The following is an 18,470-nucleotide window of genomic DNA, read 5'->3' on the forward strand; positions in this document are numbered from 1 at the left end:
TTCCCACGGAGCCTCACTGGGAACGGCTCACAGCAAACAGGCCCTGTGGCTGTGCAAGTTGTATTCTCTCTTTACATCATAACCTATAAAGTATGGAGTCTATGCGGAATAGTATGGAGTATTATTCCACAAGTATACATATTTAATAGGTTTGTTGTATATAGGCGCCCTAGCCACAGAATTCCCATTTCTATTCTTATCCTCTCTGGGCTCAGCCTCCCGTGGGGTCCATTACAACATTATAGGGCTGAAAGGATTGGATGAGATGGCTAAATCAAGTGAATTTGCCCTTTGACTTTGAAAAGAAATGAATCATGAAACTAACTGGCTTATGCAGCACTCACATTCCTAGGTTGTATCTATATATCTGACCAATGTCAGTACATGAGGCATAATAATAGACCCCACCCTACGCGTCCACTAATGTATTTATAAACCACATGGTTTATAAACAGTCCTCTTGACGAATATTTCAAGATAGCGTCAATTTCAGAATCCCACCTAGTTACAAGCAAAACTGCAATAATCGTCAATAGCTTCAAACTCTGGTTTCGTACCAAATGTGCGGTGAAACTCCTTCAGCCAAAGATGCAACGACCAACCACGATCACGATTCTATATGCCAAATGATAGGTTGGCCAGTAACTGATTATTACCTACTCCGTAGTTCAATTCTACCTAGGTAGATTTGGGCTACTGGCTGGTGTCTGTGTCTTAGATCACCTACGACATGCCCCACAGTAACTACTCAGCCTCAATAATAAGAAAGAATAAGAAAGCCCCACAGCTTTTATTCCAACCACAAGATTCATATCTTATAATCTATAATGTAAAGATATGTAAGGAATCGTAAGGTGGTCTACAATCATGAAGTTTATTCTGGTAGTAGTGTAGTTCAGTTTGGCTGATGACAACGTTGGAAGAAAGGAACTTTTCGGAACATTGTGAGGACGGGGCTGGGGAAGTATTTATACCTGGACATTTAGATCCTGCTTTGGCACACCCTATTCGCTTTTGATATAATACTTCCTTTAATATATAAAGACCACTCCGTATAATTTTCGGGACTATTCAAAGTCCAAGACATGTGTAAACCATATGCCAAGATTGTCCCCCAGATAAGATAGGCTGTTCGATAACAGCCTAAGCCCTGGAGGGTTGTAAGATCCGGGGTCAGCACGAGAACAAGATGTAATTGGATGGTTAAAACTCCATGAAACGCATTCTCTCGGATCCTTATCTTAGATCAGATCGGATTATGTCCTCTTATCGTCAATAATCGATCTGACTGTCATAGAAATTGGAGGGACTCGGGGATGTCCCATGAACCGTGGGCGACTACTATAGATCCAAACCTCCCCATTGATGCAATGGAGTCTTGGCTGCTGTCATAAATAGATAAGATCCTTGGAAATCGTTGTTTTAGCTATCATGAGCCATGTGAAGGTTCACTCTAGTAGAGAATATATGTGCTGTGGACCCCCGAACCAAGAATTTAGAATTGCAATCCATTCTTCTAGCTCTCATCATGGCCGACGGTGTAAGTCTACTGATTGAAATGGCACTTGCACACAACTGACATGGCCATATAATATAGCCAGTATACAATGTGTCTACCCCAACAGGTGGAGATCCACTCAAGGTCGATGTAAATGCTCAGTATGCAGGTGTCGAATGGAACTATACCTACATCATCTTCTGCTCGTTCATTGTTTGGTTGATCATCCCCGGAATCGGTCTTCTATACAGTGGCCTCGCACGCAGAAAATCAGCGCTAGCATTACTCTTCCAGGCGTTCATGGTTGTGGCTGTGTATGTTGAGGTCTGCTTCAAACCCCACGTGTACATCGCACTAACAAAGATCCCGCCAGAACAACATTTCAATGGATGTTCTGGGGTTACTCGTTGGCCTATGCTCGGGATGCAAGTCCATTCATTGGGACCCTTAAGAACTTTGGTCTGAGAGGTGTGATGGTAGCACCATCACCTGGCTCGGCCGATCTCCCAGAGATTGTATTCTGCTTTTATCAGCTTCTATTCTGCGCGTGCACGGTAATCAATACCTCGCCACTCAATGTCGCGAATTCAAAACTAATGGAATCCTGCGACAGGTCATGATCGTTGTCGGCGGAGCATTCGAACGAGGCAACATGATCCCCTCGCTGATCTTCAGCTTCTGCTGGGCGACCATAGTCTACTGTCCCCTAGCCTGTTGGACCTGGAACAGCAACGGGTGGTTGTATAATCTCCCGTCGCTTGATTTCGTCGGTGGCGGCCCGGTTCACATCGCATCCGGCTGGTCGGCATTGGCTTATGCCTTTGTCCTGGGGAAGCGCAAGAATATCGACCGCCCTTCACAGGCGAAACCCCACAACACCACCTTAGTCTTCTTGGGGACGGCCTTGATCTGGTTTGGATGGTTCGGGTTCAACGTATGTTATACCTGTGCCTTTTTTTTTTTTTTTTCTAAACTTAAAACTGACCGTAATCATCTCCTAGGGCGGCTCCGCTCTCAATGCTAGCGTGCGGGCAATGCTAGCGGCATTTAACACCAACACTGCGGCTTGCACAGGAGTACTAGGATGGGTGTTGGTTGACTATATCAAGCACCGCGGGAAGTTTTCGGTGGTAGGAGCGTGCGAAGGCGCAATCGCAGGGCTAGTTGGCATCACGCCAGCGGCTGGATTTGTGTCTGTGTGGCTTGCTGCCCTCATCGGGTTTCTCACGAGTATCGTTTGCGCCCTCCTTCAAGACATCAATGAATGGTTACACATAGATGAGGGGATGGATGTATTCAAGCTGCACGGTATCGGTGGGATGGTGGGGGCCTTCCTTACCGGGATCTTTGCGTCGCAGTCTATTGCGGCGTTGGATGGCGTGACCGAGGCTACTGGGGGCATTGACGGCAATGGAGTGCAAGTTGGGAAACAATTGGCCGAAGTGTGTGCTATCTCGGCATATTCTTTTATTGTATCGTGTATCCTCCTCTACATTCTCAAGTTCATACCGGGGATGCAGTTGCGGGTGGATGAGGAGGCAGAAATGGTTGGCCTGGACCGCGCGCAGTTTACCGATGAGCAGATTGGCGAGCGGGTGCTCCTCGACGATTTATGCGGGTCTTCATCACCCACGAGTGTGCTTGATGGGCAGGTTCCTGTAGTGGTTGGCTCCCAGGAAACCAAGACGTGACAGGGTTACAGCCGCATCTTGTGACTCCAGCCCTCATAATTGTATGTAGAAGAACATGTAATCTGTCTCGGATCTATTAACCTCAATGTTTCTAATTTTATTTTTATATCCTTTTGTCTCTCTTTTATAAATAATATTTTAGTGGGAGATGTCTAAGAAAAAAAAAAGCTTGTGACTTGTAATTTGTGTCTAAATCCGAGCATAGTAAAGTGATACTAGGTGGTATCCATATACTAACCAGTGGTCATATTTATTTCATACATGGGAAAAGGCTTATCTTTTTAAGGAGCTTTTTATTATAATAGGGATTATCTTTATCATTCTAGTCACTAACATGAAAAGCCTTGGCCAAGACATATATACCATTCACCAGAGTGACGCAACGAATCTCCGGCTTCCAAGGTCGGGGAAGGGAGGGGCTGACGTATACTTTCCCCTCTCCCCGGCATTCTAGTGGAAGCCCTGTAAGCCCTGTAAGCCCTGTAAGCCATGTTCGAGGGTACTTTTCAACTAAGGTACATTCCATGATGACGAGGCTGGAATACATATCCGCTTACAATGTACTCCATAACACAGATATACCTACAATAAATCATGAAGTTGAGATAGTCAAGATCCGAGTGGAACTGTCCCTGTCAAGATTAAAACGTTTAGTCCGCATGCCGCAGTGAGACGTGTACACATCTGCAGGAGTAAATAACCTTGGTGTATGTGGTACATTCGAGATTATACAATGGTGTAGATACTTGTTACTATTAGATGTTATACTAGTTAACTAGTTATCCTAATTAACTAGTTATACTCCGTACTGTTATCCTGTTATACTAGGTGGTATTGTACGATGAAATGAAAATAAGCTGAAAAGAAGAAAAAGAAAAAGAAAAAAAGAAAAAACAGGGATTATGTGGTCACAGAAAGTTACATTACCCTTAAATTACCCCACTTTACCGAATTCAGACCAATCTGGGCCCTTTTCGCCACTTAAAATTCCTAGTGCGGCCCGTCATGTTTCGTACCGCCCCGGAGTCGTCGCGTCCAGGCCGCTTTTGGCACTCTCCTTATCTTTCTTGGCTGGAGTCCCTCTCTCTCCTCTCTCTTTCTCTTCTCTCTCAAGTCTTCTGTACTTCCTGTCATTCGTTTACCCCATATTCTTGTTCTTTAATTTGAAGAATTGTTCTCTTTCTTTTTTGACAAGTCTGTCATGATCTGCGAATAATCAAAAGTCCAAATGGGCAAATGTATGCAGACCCACTTCAACTTTCATGATGCGGCAAATTGACCTTTCTATTAGGGCGTTATGGTGTTGTCCTGGACGCGGGATCGTCTGTATGTCGACTTAGTTTTGGGGGACTCGGAGTTAGATCACTAATCAACCGTATAGGGGACTCGCGTACACGTTTACCGATGGCTACGAAATGCCGCTGCACGAAAGCACGCCGATGTGGAGGAGTTGAAATCGTTACCGGAAATCAAAACCAAGGAGGAATGGACGAAGAAGATTCACCCAGGTGAGTCCGTGAGTCAATACCAACCAAAAACCCGACACTAACCCACCTGCGCAAAAGGTGTTTCTTCATTCGCCAATAGACCCGAATTGGTTGGATCAGACCATCTCGCTCAACTGTTAGACCACGCCAAGGGAATAATTCCTGCCGAGGATGCCAAGGATACTCCCATATTTCTCCTCGCCACTGCGGGCATGCGACTGCTAGGAAACCTCGAGCGACAATTGCTTCTGGATCAGATCTGCTCTTATGCCCGGGACAACTCGGACTTTTTGCTTCCGGACTGTGGTGTTCACATCCAGGTGATTCCGGGTGTGACCGAGGGACTATACGGATGGATTGCAACAAATTACCTGATGGGATCCTTTGATGCCCCGGAAAAGCACGACCATGGAAAGGGACACAACACCTACGGATTCCTCGATATGGGTGGCGCATCGGCCCAAATTGCGTTCGCTCCGAATGTTACGGAGACAGAAAAGCACGCCGAGGACCTCAAATTGTTGCGATTGCGGAATATTGATGGATCGGTTCAAGAGCACAGGGTGTTTGTCACTTCGTGGTTGGAGTTCGGCGTGCACGAAGCCCGAAGACGCTATCTAGATGCTTTACAGACGGCAATTGGGCCAGATATCAAAGAGTTGCCGGACCCTTGTCTTCCCAGTGGATTACGGACTACGCTTGACGGAAAAGTCGCATCGGCGAGCGAGACGGAAACATACCTGCTAGGTACAGGCAAATTCGACGAATGTCTCCGTCAGACATTCCCATTGCTGGACAAGGATGCCCCGTGTGCAGATGAACCGTGTCTCTTAAACGGTATTCACGTTCCGGCTATCGACTTCGATGTGAACCATTTTATCGGGATCAGCGAATACTGGCATACCACCCACGAGATTTTCGAGATGGGATACAAGGACAAAGCATACGACTTCAACACATATCAAGAACGGGTTCAAACGTTCTGCTCTCAAGACTGGGATTCCATTGAGCACGGCCTTGAGCAGCACAAATGGGGAAAGAAGGTTGACCAACAAAAGGCCCACGAAGTATGCTTCAAGGCATCATGGATCATCAATATGCTGCATGATGGCATTGGAGTGCCTCGCGTGGGTTTGGAGGATACAACTGGCTCTTCGCACAATGGAACTAAAGAAGTATTGGCTCATGGGAAAGAAAAGGGCTATCTTGATGCGTTCCAGGCGGTCAACAAGATTGACTCGACCGAAGTGAGTTGGACTTTGGGCAAGATCGTCTTGTATGCATCTTCTCAGGTACCTCTAGAGATCGAAGAAGGTCTCCCGGTAGGATTTGGCAGCAACCTCCCCGGTATCCCGGCCGACTTCCAGTATCCCAGTGTTCAACTACTACCGGATTCAGACAGCTTCCACAGTGAGCACTGGCATGACACACTATTTGACGGTGATTCACCGCGCCGGATCCCAGGCTTCGTCCTTTTCATGCTCATTGTTGTCATGGCCGGTTTCTTCTTGTGCGGACGCAGCCGTCGATCGCGGATCTTCAACCGCGTGAGTAACGTGTTACGCCGTGGTGGGCCATCGCACCCCAATCACCCTAAGAAACGAAAGGGACTAAAATCGATGCTGCCATTCATCAGTCGAAGCACCCCCTCTTACGAGCGAGTTCTCGAGGATGGTGCTCAAGATTACGAGCTTGGTGCTATCGAGTCCGACGGGAGCGAGGATGGTGGACGTCTTTCCGAGGCAGACTCGGCTCGATTGGGACCACCGAAGCGAGCGTCGAGCTGGGGCAGCAACAGCAACACCCCCAGTTTCAAATACGCGTTAGATAACAGTTCGACCGGGACGATTGGTCTTGGGATCAGTGGTGGTGGCGGTGGCTCAGGCATCGCTATGGATCGAGCAGGCTTGGTAGTCAGGACGGAGAGCAGGGACCACCTGGCTCCCATTGCTCTAGGCCCTACAACCAACGGCCGCCGATCAAGAGCTGGCAGTCCAACAAGATCCCACCAAAAATCACCCAGCATGACCCCCCTGGCCGACGACTAACGCGACATATTCACCTGACCCGAATTATGCATAATTACTTACACTGCATGGCATTTTCAATTGGAGTTTGATTGTTTGACATGCGTCGACTCATTTCGCCGCTGTCTGGTTTTTCTTTTTCTTTTCTTTCTTTTTCATATGCAAAGGGAGTTCATCTTTTATCGAGTTGCGTGCGTTGTGGCAGGCTGCTTTCGATTCTTCATATCATATTTCAAACACTGTGCTCTGGAGTACCTTTTTGTTGGTTGGTTGCGGTGCTTTTGATCTCAGGCCGGTGATTTACACGTAATGAGGTGTGTACTATTAATGGTTGAGAATTTGTTTTCCTGAATATAGATTAATACATTGCCAATGTCTATCCTGCATTTTAATTGTACATATTAGTGCTGATATTCATTAATTGACTATGCTACCTGGTAAGCCTGGAGTTATATGTAAAGTCACGTTGATGCCAGTATTTCCAGGTAAAATAATATCACGTGACATGTTTGTCACCGCCTGGCAAAAATGATGTAGAGAGAAACTGGCGCAAGTAGCTTCCGATTTACTCGTTGCATTGATTCACTAAGCTTGTTCAATATTCTTTCAGAACACTTCACCTATGCCGTCGCGATAAAACTTACCATCCCACACACCCCTTACTCTCGGTAACCACCACTACCGTCACCATGCGCTTGACCGCTGAGCTCATTCAAAGTTCCCTAACATACATCAATCCGCTCACAGATCGTGAGCTGGATCTCCGAGGTGCGTTTACCCACTACACACCTGCCTGAAAAGAACAGGTACTACACTTTTGATAAGAGCTGGATTGATATCGTCTTTTTGTGTGGTCGTGTAGGTCACAAGATCCCCACAATTGAGAACTTGGGTATCGCCAAAGTAAGTGCTGTGGTCCTTCCCAATTCTTGAGGCAGATTTGTCTCTATTGTCTCTCTCCATGTTCCTGCTAGACCAATTTCCGAGTCCGCAGTCAACTCAGTTATTCCTATGCGAACCCGATATTGACAGCTCCTAGGATCAAGATGCGATCGACTTCACCGATAATGACATTTCTTCCCTCGGAAACTTCCCCCACTTCCCTCGCCTACGCACCCTCCTCCTCGCCCGCAACCGTATCAATCACATCCAACCGGCACTCGCTACTTCAGTGCCTAACCTGACGACCCTTGTCCTGACTGACAACAATGTGTCTGAGCTTGCCGACCTCGATCCGCTGCGGACCTTGGGACGGTTGACACACTTGTCTCTCCTCCAAAACCCGGTGACACGCAAAGAGGTTTGTTTAGCGCTTCATGCATATACTATTTAGATCTGGCTATATATTATATGGCCTTGATTATGTTGGAAGTTAAGCTAACTGGTTCTCGTAGAACTACCGATACTGGCTCATCTGGCGCATTCCCTCCGTTCGCTTCCTTGACTTCCAGAAAGTAACCGACGCAGAGCGCGCCACAGCTAAAGAACTCTTCGGCACCTACGAGGCACCCTCATCCCTCGCATCTAAGATTCTGGGTGTCAAGTCCCGCACCTTTGACGTCTCCGCCCCGGCTGAACGCACCCCCGCCGAAAAGGGTGTCCGAGTACAGCTCACGGACAAGGAGCGCAACCGCGTCGAGAAGTTAATTCGCGATGCGAAGAGTCTGCAGGAGATCACTAAGTTGGAGAAAGAGCTTAACGAGGGACGGATACCCGGTGGAGCGGATGTCGATGGTGATGAGGCCATGCAGATGTGAGAGACGATATTCGGCTCTCTCTCATGGGTTGTGCCGTGGATCATGAACATGCAATCACGTTTTGTTGTCTTTCTTTTCTTCTCTGGAGCTTAGCTTTCTGGGTTTCTTTTCTGACCGGGTGGGGTTCAGTGTGTATCGTATCTGGGTATTCATTTATTCATGTGCCCCTAGTTTGGGATTGGAAAAAAAAAATCCCAGCTGTGAATTGTGAGCATATCGAATTGAAAAAAGATCATTTGGTGCTTCAACAGAAAACATCGTGTTAGTCTATCAGGCTGCATCTGGAGTAACCATCATCGAGGTGCCCTAAACAGAATTGAGCCTAAAGGTTCGCCTGCCGACTATCCTTTACTTGACGGCACATCTCTCAGCCAATGGCGGTTTCGTCGCTTATGGGAGTTCACCACTAGATATAAAAATGAGGTTCGTCTCTATGGCTTCACTACCGCTGTCTTATATAGCTTCACTCCCTGTGAAGTATGGAGTTTGCATTGGAGCGAGATGTAATCTCAACGCAAAACTGTATGCTACACGTCAAATAAATTCCCTATTTACGATTTTGCTTCTGATATATACATCAACTCGATATCAACCCAGGGATCATTCATACCCAGGATCAAAGATCCTCGCCTTGTATAATTCAGCATCATCCCACCCTCTTTTATCCGTTATGGTCTTGGGTGCGCTCTCATCACTAAACGACACATACTGTCCCATATCACCCTTTGCCCCGCGCACCCAGGCATACTCTCCAGAAGAATGTTGAACCAGAGACTTCAGCTTATCGACCCCCATGAGAACATCAAACTCCCCACTGGTTGTATTGTACTTATACGCAGCAGCGGTATGCGTCAACAGCAAGATGTCATCATCCTTGTAACTGGCAGAAATATCGTGACCATTTCTCGCCCTGCCTTTCACCCTAGGCAAAGGGATTGGTTTTCCCTCCCTCTCTAGCTCGATGTCCTTCCCTTTTCCCACCACATCATATTTGTGAAGGTAATCCTCCCCGATGGCCCATAACTTGCCACCATGCCAGAGCACCCCATGAGCCTTTTGAACAGTATATTCATGGCTCTTCTTGATCTTTTTCAGATTGTTGACATCTGACGCATCAGTTGGAACATACAGCGTCAGCTTATGGGATGCCGAGCTTGCGGCAACAAATGCTCCCAGATAAGGGATCCGTTCGAGGGAATGCGGGTTACCATCAGGTGTTGCTGACCAGACGACGTCGTCTATCGTCGTGGACTTCTGCCCCGATTTGATATCGATCATGCCAACTTTGCCTCCTGACGCAGCGACCAGGGCAACCAGGCCCCGATCAGCCGTTTTGCGGATTTTGACTTCAGAAAGGTCGGCCCAGACATCCTTTTGCCAGGGCCATGGGTTCAGGTCGGCAGTGAAAGACCAGTGGATGGCGCCTTTGTTCCATTTGGAAGCATCTCGTGGGAAGACGCGAACGGACTTGGAGTGCTGGTCGGTAACAGCCAGATGGTAGGCTGTTGCGAAGGGAGCTGTAATGGAGAGAGAGAGGAGAGTACTTTTAAAATGCATTGTTGTGGTGATAATAGATGTTGGTTACACCACCAAGGAACAAGTCACTGGGAAGAAAATAGATAAGGAGGGACTTCATGGATTTATATCTTCTCCGAGCTTCTTTTACGGGATGAAGCTATCAAGATTATTGGGGAAACCATGCTCGTGAAGCTCGTATGCCATCGCGCATTCTGTCAATAACACGAACCAAAACGGGGACAACTATTCCTGATCTGGATTGGGATCAACAACCCGTATAGTATTGACATCGACTCGAGCGAGATTCAACTAAGTTTCGCGGAGAATTAGAATGAAGAATGAAGCTATTCTTAGATTCTCAGGTCGGGGCTATCATTACGGGATAAGGTTTGGCAGGCAAGGGCAGTGCAATACGAGTTCTTCATTCTTTGCCACCTCGGTATAGTGACAGGGTGCTAGGGATAAAACAGGACAGAGCTCGTATAATGCAGATCCGATGGAAAATCCGATCAACCAGCAATCAAATACCATTCAAGCAGTGTCCCACATAATACGAGCCTACCCCAAATTCCTCAGTTTTCCTCAGTTCAACATTTCATCCCGCATGTTGATCCGAGCCGCCTTTTATGCTTGAAAGCTATTTTCAACATGTTAGAAGGGGCTTGACTACTCTAACTGGACCAAGTCTCGTATTCTATGGCGATCACAAAAGACGAGTGATACGAGAGGAAAGGCCCCTTTACGGATGATGTGTGTATAAAGTAGAGGCTCTTTGGTTACATTTCATCTCCGGCTAATAGTCTTGACTCTCGCTGGATCAAAGTAGTGGACTACGCTATAAATTGTATCTTCACTGGGAACTGGGCTCACTCAAGCTTGCTGGCCAAAATAAAACCAAAATCCCATCATGCGGTATACAGTAGTCTTGACTACTCTTCTTTCTCTTTACTTCTCCGTCACCATCGCAGCAGACCCTCGTTATTGCCAGGGAAAGACGACTCTTGACGGCACAGACTTCACTCTCAAAGAATCCGCGGACAATGCTCACCTACCTGTGCTCGCGAAGTACTTCAAGTCAAAGGGTAAAATTGCGAGTGTCACTGCGGTTCTTCAATCTGCGAATCGTGCCTTAAGCAAAGGTTCTCCTCCTGTCGGTAATGGATCTCCCACCGAAGCATGGGCTTGGAACTCGGGCGATGACAAGACGAAGGAGTGGGTTCCGCAAGGAATCACCAGCTCTGCCGATGCTTTCGGCAAGGGAACCTGGAATGACCACGAGGCGTGGATTGTCAGCTGGTATCGCGATGGAGACAGTGTACGGCTCAGCTTTGTTGATCGCAAAACACACAAGTATCGCCATGTGATGCTCGTGTATCCTACTGCCGACGATGACTTCAAATCCATCACTATTCATGCGGGTGGCATCATGTGGTATGGCAATGTGTTGTATGTTGTCGATACTAAGAATGGTATTCGTGCATTTGACCTGGATAATATCTGGGAGGTTGAGATTGCAGATGGTGTCGGAAAGACCAAAGACGGAAAAGAGTATTCTGCGGATGGGTACCGATATGTGCTTCCTCAAATCCGGTGAGTCTAGTCTATCTATTATTTCCTTTTTGACAAAAGACTGATAGCCTTCAAAGTTGGTATAAATGGATCCCTGGCGACTCTTCTCCCTTCCGCTTCTCTTGGATTTCCCTTGACCGCAGCGACTCACCCGACACCCTCATGGTGGGTGAGTTTGTGCGTGACGGAGAGACTTTCAAGGATGCCAACAAGACGCCAGTCCCTATCCGCTATGTGAAATACAATCTAGATGCCACGACCAGGCGGCTGCACACCGACGATAAGGGCATCGCTACCGCAACCTGGGCGCACTGTGTCAATATACCCAATGTACAGGGTGGTGTTTCATACGACGGCAAGTTTTACATCTCGCGCAGTACGGGCAGAGCTCCCAAGAAAGGCGATCTTTTTATTTGGGAACAAGGGAAGACAGCAACAGAGCACAAGGGGTGGTTTATGGCTGGGAATGAGGATCTGAGCTTCAATCCTGTTCGCAAAGAGTACTATACTGTCACCGAGTATGATGGAGATCGGTACATTCTGGCCTACAAAGTCTAGTTTTACTTGATCTATCATTGAAAGAAGTGGTCCAACTGCAGTATTGGTGGCGGGGCCGATATGGCATAGTCATCATGATTGTTGATATCAATAATTAATGTTATGCAGCTGGTAGAACTACAGTACCTGGTATCTTATATTAAGGCAACTGTAATAGTAATTATTTTGATTCTTTTACCGGTCTTAATGTAGGCGCCCAGGCCAGAATAGGGCATCAAGACACGAATAATTAATCAAAATGGGAGTTTAGACGCTGGCGTCTATAGCACTGCGTATGTGCACTGCGCAGTAAGTGATTGATCTTGTTGTGCTTGTGTTGGGCCTGTGCTGAGTACCGTAGCTCTACTGTCTTCACGGTAAGCTCGGGGATATCTGATCCAATGGTCACGGTAGCTCCGTTAGCACTGATCGTTTTCTCGCCCATCTCCCTGCGCTGGCAACTTAGACGAAGTATGATTGGCAGGACCCAATATCCCTCCGAGTAAGATAAGTATTTGTGGCAACCGAGGAGAGTCCTTTAAGGCTTAGGAGGTGGTATGGTCGCTGGGTAGCCAGGGCTGGAATATGTTTCTCCTGTGATCATAGGGCTTATTTCACAATGGGGTTGCAGTGAGAATCCAGATAGCGTTGCGTACGAGGACAGACACACTGGGATGCTGGCGGGAGGAGATAGTCCTCACATGATGATCTTCATCGCAGCTCATACGTTCGAAGCGGATATCTATCAGTGGCCGGAACTGATGTTGAACCTTTCCTTAACAGGGTGTTGATTGACCTGATGTTCAAAGATCTGCCTCACTAGAAGACTGCGTTTAAATTGCCTTTTTTGGCAAACGAGATGCGTATTCTGGTGGGGCCGGTGCTTGGCATCATCTATAGTCCACTCCGGACGCAGTATAAAATGCCCTCCCCAGAGACTTTCTTTCAAATCTTCGATTCAAAGCTCAAACACTTGCAGAATTTCGGAAAATGCACATTCTTGTTCTAGGTGCTTCTGGTATTCATCACTCTACCATTCGATCTGATGCAGAATTTCTAACTTGGATGTGACCTAGGTGCTATCGGCCGTCTATTCTGTGATATCGCTCTTAATGAAGGGCATCGTCTTACACTCTTTGTCCGAAATGCCAACAGAGTTCCTGAACATATCCGCCTGAGTGAAGGAACAGAGATTATTGTAGGCACGCTTGAGGCCGATTCGGACCTGGAAGAAGCCGCAAAATGTGGAGCAGACATCTTTATCTCTTTTGCAGGACCAGCATTTGGAGCGCAGGGCACAGTATGAGCTCATTCTACAATCATTGTAACGTCTTGATTGGATACTGACAGATTATCTAGCCTTTGACAGATGCCTACAAAGTCCTTATTCCAAAACTCGCCTCCCAAAACATAACCCGTATTCTCATCCTTTGCACTCCATCTTTCAGAGACCAATCTGATGTTATAACATCAATGTGGTGGGCAGGAAAATGGTTCATGAAGCTGTTCAGTTCTGGTCAATATCAGGAGATGGTAGGTGTCGGAGAAGCGATTTCTTCCTTATCCGACACAGATGGCCTCCGATGGGGATTATTCCGAGTCGGTGGCCTTACAAACGGAAAGGAGGCATCGGTTAATGCAACCTACTTGGGTAGTGGGGTGGATAACACATGGATTAGTAGAGCTAGTGTTGCGAGATGGGTTTTGGATGAGGCGATTGAGGGGAAATGGGTGGGAAAGATGCCCTATATATGCAATAAATGAGAAATCTGATGTTGGGAGAACCTTCCAACCTCACCGCCCTTGAGATATAGCAACGGGTTCATATTTTGCCTTGGAATGCTTATTACCTTTCTGTTCAACCTCATGTCGGCGCAGAATTCATAAATTCATCGTGACATGCCTCAGAGACGTCCTCACACGAAATCCCGGGATGGTTGCAACCGATGTAAGAAACGACGGATAAAATGTGACGAAAGTGGACCTCCTTGCGCGACTTGCAAAGCTCGAAATGCAGTGTGTGAATACACCAGTAACGCCTTTCGACCTTCCAGCTGGACTGGGACATATGAAGACAAACATCCACCAGCAAGTACGCAGTTACAGAATACGGTGCCTGAAAACTCACATCAAAGGCCGCATCCTGGATTTGCTCAGAATATTCCGAGCACTCCATCGGTTTCCCGCACACGGGAATTGCAACTGATGCATCATTGGACACTGAAAACATGCAGTAGCTTCTCGCTAATACTGAGAGAAGTTTTCCAAACATATGTGGTAGAACAAGCACTGTATTACCCATTCCTGATGGACGCACTGCTAGCCCTTACGTCATTTCATATGGCGGCTGAACTCCCTATACACAATTCAACAAAGACAGAATTTCTGGGTGATGCCCTACAATACCAGAGCAGATCCTTGCCTGCCTTTCGTATAGAACTCGAAAATGTGTCATCAACAAACTGCGATGCGCTTTTTGCGTGTTCGGTGATAATGATGGCTTGCACTATTATTTCCCCGTCACTGGGAAACAACACCGATGACAAGCTAGCGACCAGAGTGAGAGTGCCCCCTGATCTAAAATCTCTTTTCCATTTGGTGAAAGGGATTCATTCGATCATTGACCAGGCCCGCCCGTCACTTGATGAAGGGCCATTTCATTTTATCATTCAACCCTGGTCCGGAGCAGATCCAACGTTTTTGTTTTCGGAAGATGGCGCCCTCCCTCCCGTGTTAAGGAAGCTTTGCTGTAGTATCGACGGTCCATCACGGAAGATCCATGGACACGCTATCGATACACTTGAGCACTGTGCTCTAGCCGAAGGGATGGTGATTCCGTGGATAATTATGGCTGGTGGAGATTTTGTCGAACGAGTTCAAAGCGAAGAGCCTTTAGCATTACTTATATACATTTGCTGGGGAGCTCTGCTGGGACGTCTCGACGGCATGTGGTGGGCTAGATTGGCTGGAAAGACAATAGTACAAAGCCTTGCTGAGCATCTTATGCACCAAAGTGAGGAATGGGACGAAGTTGTGAGATGGGCAAAAGAGATAGTGGAGATAGATACCCTATAACACCCCAAGTAAATAAATACTGCATGCTTAGTCCAATATGTCAACCCAATCACGTTCAGGTTCTATAAGTTCAGGTGGGTCGGAAGCTTTCAGCCCCCTGGACGACTTGAAGAAACGCCACCTCTTCACATTCAAGACAATGTATAACATTAAATTGTATATAATTTACACGGACTATAGAAATAGAATCCCGTTGGAATTCTATGTATATCACCCTACCACATACCCTACAACAGCTGCATCGCCCATCACAATTTCGGCAAAATGGCTCCACTCTATACGAAGTGGATGAAATGAACTCCCCACCCAAAACAATCCAATCTTAACCGGCTAGGAGCGGGCTAGAGAAGCTAGATAAGCTAGACAAGCCGGAATAGCCCCAGAGCCATTCGGAACTAGGCCCACATCTAGTAACACCCCGGGCAGTGAATAGCCAAGACTCCCATCCCTGTCATTCACTCCGCTCTCCATTGACCAGGTTTCCAAAGTTGTATACCGCCCAGGTATACTCATTCACCATGCGCATATCATTAGCCACGTTCTCGCTAGTTGGCGTAATTGCAGCCTCGACAGTCGCTGCTACATCGCCCAATGTCGCGGCAGGCTGCAAGGCGCTACAAACGCCCCTTGGGGATTCTTTGTTCTTCGCCAGCAGCAGTGTCTACAAGTACGAGGCAGCGAGCTTTTGGTCAAACACAGAGTTGATGGCTCCTGGCTGTGTGTTCCGACCGCAGTCCAGCGCGCAGCTTGCGGAGGGTATCGTGGCGCTGGCGAATGCCAATGCCCAGTTCGCTGTTCGGGGCGGTGGACACATGGGTATTCGGGTGGGTTTTTGATCTTCAATTTATTAATTGTAATAATATGTTGGCTTGGCCCTGTTCTGACAGTCGCAGGGCTCTAATAATATCGATGATGGTGTCTTGATTGTTATGTCGAACTTGACTACTTTGGAGTTGTCGAAGGATCAGTCCATTGTGTCCGTTGGTCCTTCTCACCGGTTAGTTCTTTGCTTTGTTCTGTTTGCACCGGTGATGGTCTTTACTTACCTCTGTTTAGGTGGAGTGATGTCTACGAATACCTGCAGAAGTTCGAACTGACTGCTGCTGGTGGTCGTCTCGGTCCTGTCGGTGTGCCTGGATTGCTCCTCGCTGGCGGTGTCAACTTCTATGGTAACCAGGTTGGCTTCGGCTGTGATACCGTTGTCAACTACGAGATTGTTCTTGCCGATGGCTCGATTGTGGAAGCTAACAAGACAAGCCATCCGGATCTGTTCTGGGCCTTGAAGGGTGGAAGTAGTAACTTCGGTATCGTCACCCGGTTCGACTTGGAGACCATTAAGTCAGCCAAGGTCTGGGCTGGTGCGCACACCGTGTCCGCTGAGCACATAGATCAATTCCTGGCGGTATGTCATATTGATGTCCTTGGTTGCTCTAGAATGGTTACTAACTAATGTCATTAGGCTGCGGCTACTTACGCATCTGACATCTATGACCACAAGACGCACATTGTGCCGGCCCTTCTGCCCGGCGAGACTACTCTCGCCTCCGTGATTCTGTTCTACGACAGCGACACCATCAGCTACCCCGATATCTTCAAGCCGTTCACCGATATCCCGGCTATTAGCAGCACCCTTGACTTTAAGACGGTCGCCGAATTTGCCGCTGAAACAGCCGCAGTGGTGGTTGATGGTATCAAGTACGATCTCCCGCCCAGAAAATCATGAACTAGTAGCTAACCAGACTTAGCGACGTATTCGTCGCCGGAACCGTTAAGGGCACAAGCTACAAGGAGCTCCTCAGTGGAATCAGTATCATCAACCAAACCTTCTTCAACGAGCTCCCCAAGCTATACGCGCAGGTCCCTACCGCCAACATCTCCACTATTCAGCTGGACTGGCAACCTATCGGCGCCGACTGGATGGAGGCCTCCGAGGCTCGTGGTGGGAACGCCCTCGGCCTAGACCCCTCGCAGGTCTATCTCTGCTACGCGGAGGTGGTTGAGTGGATTGGGTCGGCTTACGATGAAATTGTTGCTTCCTGGGTGGAAGAGACAACGTACAAGATTGACAATGCTACCCAGAAGGCCGATCTCTACGATGCCTTTAACTACATTGGTGATGCTGCTGGATTCCAGTCTATCTTCCCTGGCTATGGTGCTGAGAACCACCAAAAGCTCCGTGATATTGCGAAGAAGTATGATTCTCGGGGGGTTTTCCAGACTCTAATGCCTGGTGGATTCAAGGTATAGAACATCCTGGGGATATGTATAATTCTTTCTATGGATGCAAACCGACCAGTATCTTAAAGATATCGAGTGCAATTTGGTATGGGGAAAGCAACGAGTGGGTACATGATGATGACAAGATCCTAATACGATTAGACAATGAATTCCCGGAGTCTTTTCTTGTTGAGAATTTCTGCTTCCACCAATCTCCCCGTCTCGGCGACTTTCCCATTAACTTGCTCATAGCGTACCAGCGCGGGAATGTTGTTAGTGGCCCACGTTGTCCGGTAGACATTCCGAGGGTTACTCCATCTGATAGATATCAGCTCAATGTATCGTATGACATGATTCTAATGTAATTTGGAAAGAAAATATCACAGGTTCTAGGCACGACCATGGTAAAACTTACTCGGGCTTTTGTCCAACCTCGATAATAGCTAATTCTGGCGCATCATCTCCGGAAAATGCCTTGTTGATATGTGGCAAGGCATCCCGTACGTCTGGGCACCAAGGTTGCTTGGTAATTGGATCTGGTGAAGATATGAAGGCAATGAATAATTTCGAGTCCGGGCTCAGTGCCAGCTCTTTCGCCGAACTTGGCAGTTTGAAATTTGTGGTGATTGGCATTCTTGCGGCTTTGGATACAGTTCGAGTTTGAGTGCGGAATTTGGGCAAGAAGTATGGCCGAGACAATGAGATTCTCGAGATCCAAAGTCCAGTCATTTACAAATTCTCCGTCGGCCTGAGGTGTGGCCTTTGTTGACTGCGATGACTAAGCACATCGCAATTCCCGCGGTGTGGTGCGTGACGGTTTTTGTTCACAACAAGCAAAAGATTATGGGATATTGTTCAATATCATCAATATCATCAACATCACCATGTCCTTTTTTACTGTGAACAGAGGCGCTCTTCTCATATTAGCTACAATTTTCAATTTGACCTGTTCCTGTAGTCAAGCCTCAGAGTGCTTTGCCCTAGTTATCCACCTATCTATCTATCTCGATAGGTGAACTGAGATGTTTTTTGTGCTAATTTTCTTTTCCTGGGGACTTATAATGGGCTATGCATATGGTCTACGGGCGACGAAG

The 18,470-nt window shown here is 47.4% G+C and overlaps 8 protein-coding genes across 8 annotated transcripts; 6 read left to right on the forward strand and 2 right to left on the reverse strand.

The window, feature by feature from the left end:
* Positions 1-1,528: 1,528 nt before the first annotated feature.
* N7455_004326 (ammonium transporter) lies at positions 1,529-3,189 on the forward strand (the record flags this gene model as incomplete). Its single annotated transcript, XM_040958233.2, has 5 exons — positions 1,529-1,540; positions 1,598-1,812; positions 1,872-2,052; positions 2,112-2,432; positions 2,500-3,189. The coding sequence occupies 5 exons, from the start codon at positions 1,529-1,531 to the stop codon at positions 3,187-3,189; spliced, it is 1,419 nt and encodes a 472-aa protein (XP_040811406.2).
* Positions 3,190-4,417: 1,228 nt separating this feature from the next.
* On the forward strand, positions 4,418-6,724 carry N7455_004327 (putative nucleoside diphosphatase (Ynd1); the record flags this gene model as incomplete). Its single annotated transcript, XM_040958188.2, has 4 exons — positions 4,418-4,427; positions 4,481-4,515; positions 4,571-4,697; positions 4,755-6,724. 4 exons carry the CDS (start codon positions 4,418-4,420, stop codon positions 6,722-6,724), a joined length of 2,142 nt encoding a protein of 713 aa, XP_040811363.2.
* Positions 6,725-7,281: 557 nt separating this feature from the next.
* Positions 7,282-8,626, forward strand: lea1 (U2 snRNP complex subunit LEA1). Its single transcript, XM_040958223.2, has 4 exons — positions 7,282-7,471; positions 7,566-7,606; positions 7,743-8,003; positions 8,098-8,626. The coding sequence occupies exons 1-4, from the start codon at positions 7,393-7,395 to the stop codon at positions 8,458-8,460; spliced, it is 744 nt and encodes a 247-aa protein (XP_040811359.2). The 5' UTR covers positions 7,282-7,392; the 3' UTR covers positions 8,461-8,626.
* A 434-nt stretch (positions 8,627-9,060) lies between these two features.
* On the reverse strand, positions 9,061-10,017 carry N7455_004329 (uncharacterized protein; the record flags this gene model as incomplete). Its single annotated transcript, XM_040958192.2, has 1 exon — positions 9,061-10,017. One exon carries the CDS (start codon positions 10,015-10,017, stop codon positions 9,061-9,063), a length of 957 nt encoding a protein of 318 aa, XP_040811318.2.
* Positions 10,018-10,885: 868 nt separating this feature from the next.
* N7455_004330 (uncharacterized protein) lies at positions 10,886-12,105 on the forward strand (the record flags this gene model as incomplete). Its single annotated transcript, XM_040958164.2, has 2 exons — positions 10,886-11,568; positions 11,625-12,105. The coding sequence occupies 2 exons, from the start codon at positions 10,886-10,888 to the stop codon at positions 12,103-12,105; spliced, it is 1,164 nt and encodes a 387-aa protein (XP_040811299.2).
* A 969-nt stretch (positions 12,106-13,074) lies between these two features.
* On the forward strand, positions 13,075-13,848 carry N7455_004331 (NAD(P)-dependent oxidoreductase; the record flags this gene model as incomplete). Its single annotated transcript, XM_040958203.2, has 3 exons — positions 13,075-13,102; positions 13,161-13,384; positions 13,444-13,848. The coding sequence occupies 3 exons, from the start codon at positions 13,075-13,077 to the stop codon at positions 13,846-13,848; spliced, it is 657 nt and encodes a 218-aa protein (XP_040811323.1).
* Positions 13,849-15,677: 1,829 nt separating this feature from the next.
* On the forward strand, positions 15,678-17,406 carry N7455_004332 (FAD-binding oxidoreductase; the record flags this gene model as incomplete). Its single annotated transcript, XM_040958152.2, has 5 exons — positions 15,678-15,983; positions 16,053-16,156; positions 16,216-16,561; positions 16,619-16,854; positions 16,905-17,406. The coding sequence occupies 5 exons, from the start codon at positions 15,678-15,680 to the stop codon at positions 17,404-17,406; spliced, it is 1,494 nt and encodes a 497-aa protein (XP_040811320.2).
* A 128-nt stretch (positions 17,407-17,534) lies between these two features.
* On the reverse strand, positions 17,535-18,105 carry N7455_004333 (uncharacterized protein; the record flags this gene model as incomplete). The annotated part of the gene is made up of 2 exons (XM_040958232.2): positions 17,535-17,694; positions 17,792-18,105. The coding sequence occupies 2 exons, from the start codon at positions 18,103-18,105 to the stop codon at positions 17,535-17,537; spliced, it is 474 nt and encodes a 157-aa protein (XP_040811398.2).
* Positions 18,106-18,470: the final 365 nt, after the last annotated feature.

The sequence above is a fragment of the Penicillium solitum genome, assembly GCF_028829755.1.
Source record: "Penicillium solitum strain IBT 25940 chromosome Unknown utg000003l_segment0_segment0, whole genome shotgun sequence".
Classification (NCBI taxonomy): Eukaryota; Fungi; Ascomycota; class Eurotiomycetes; order Eurotiales; family Aspergillaceae; genus Penicillium; species Penicillium solitum.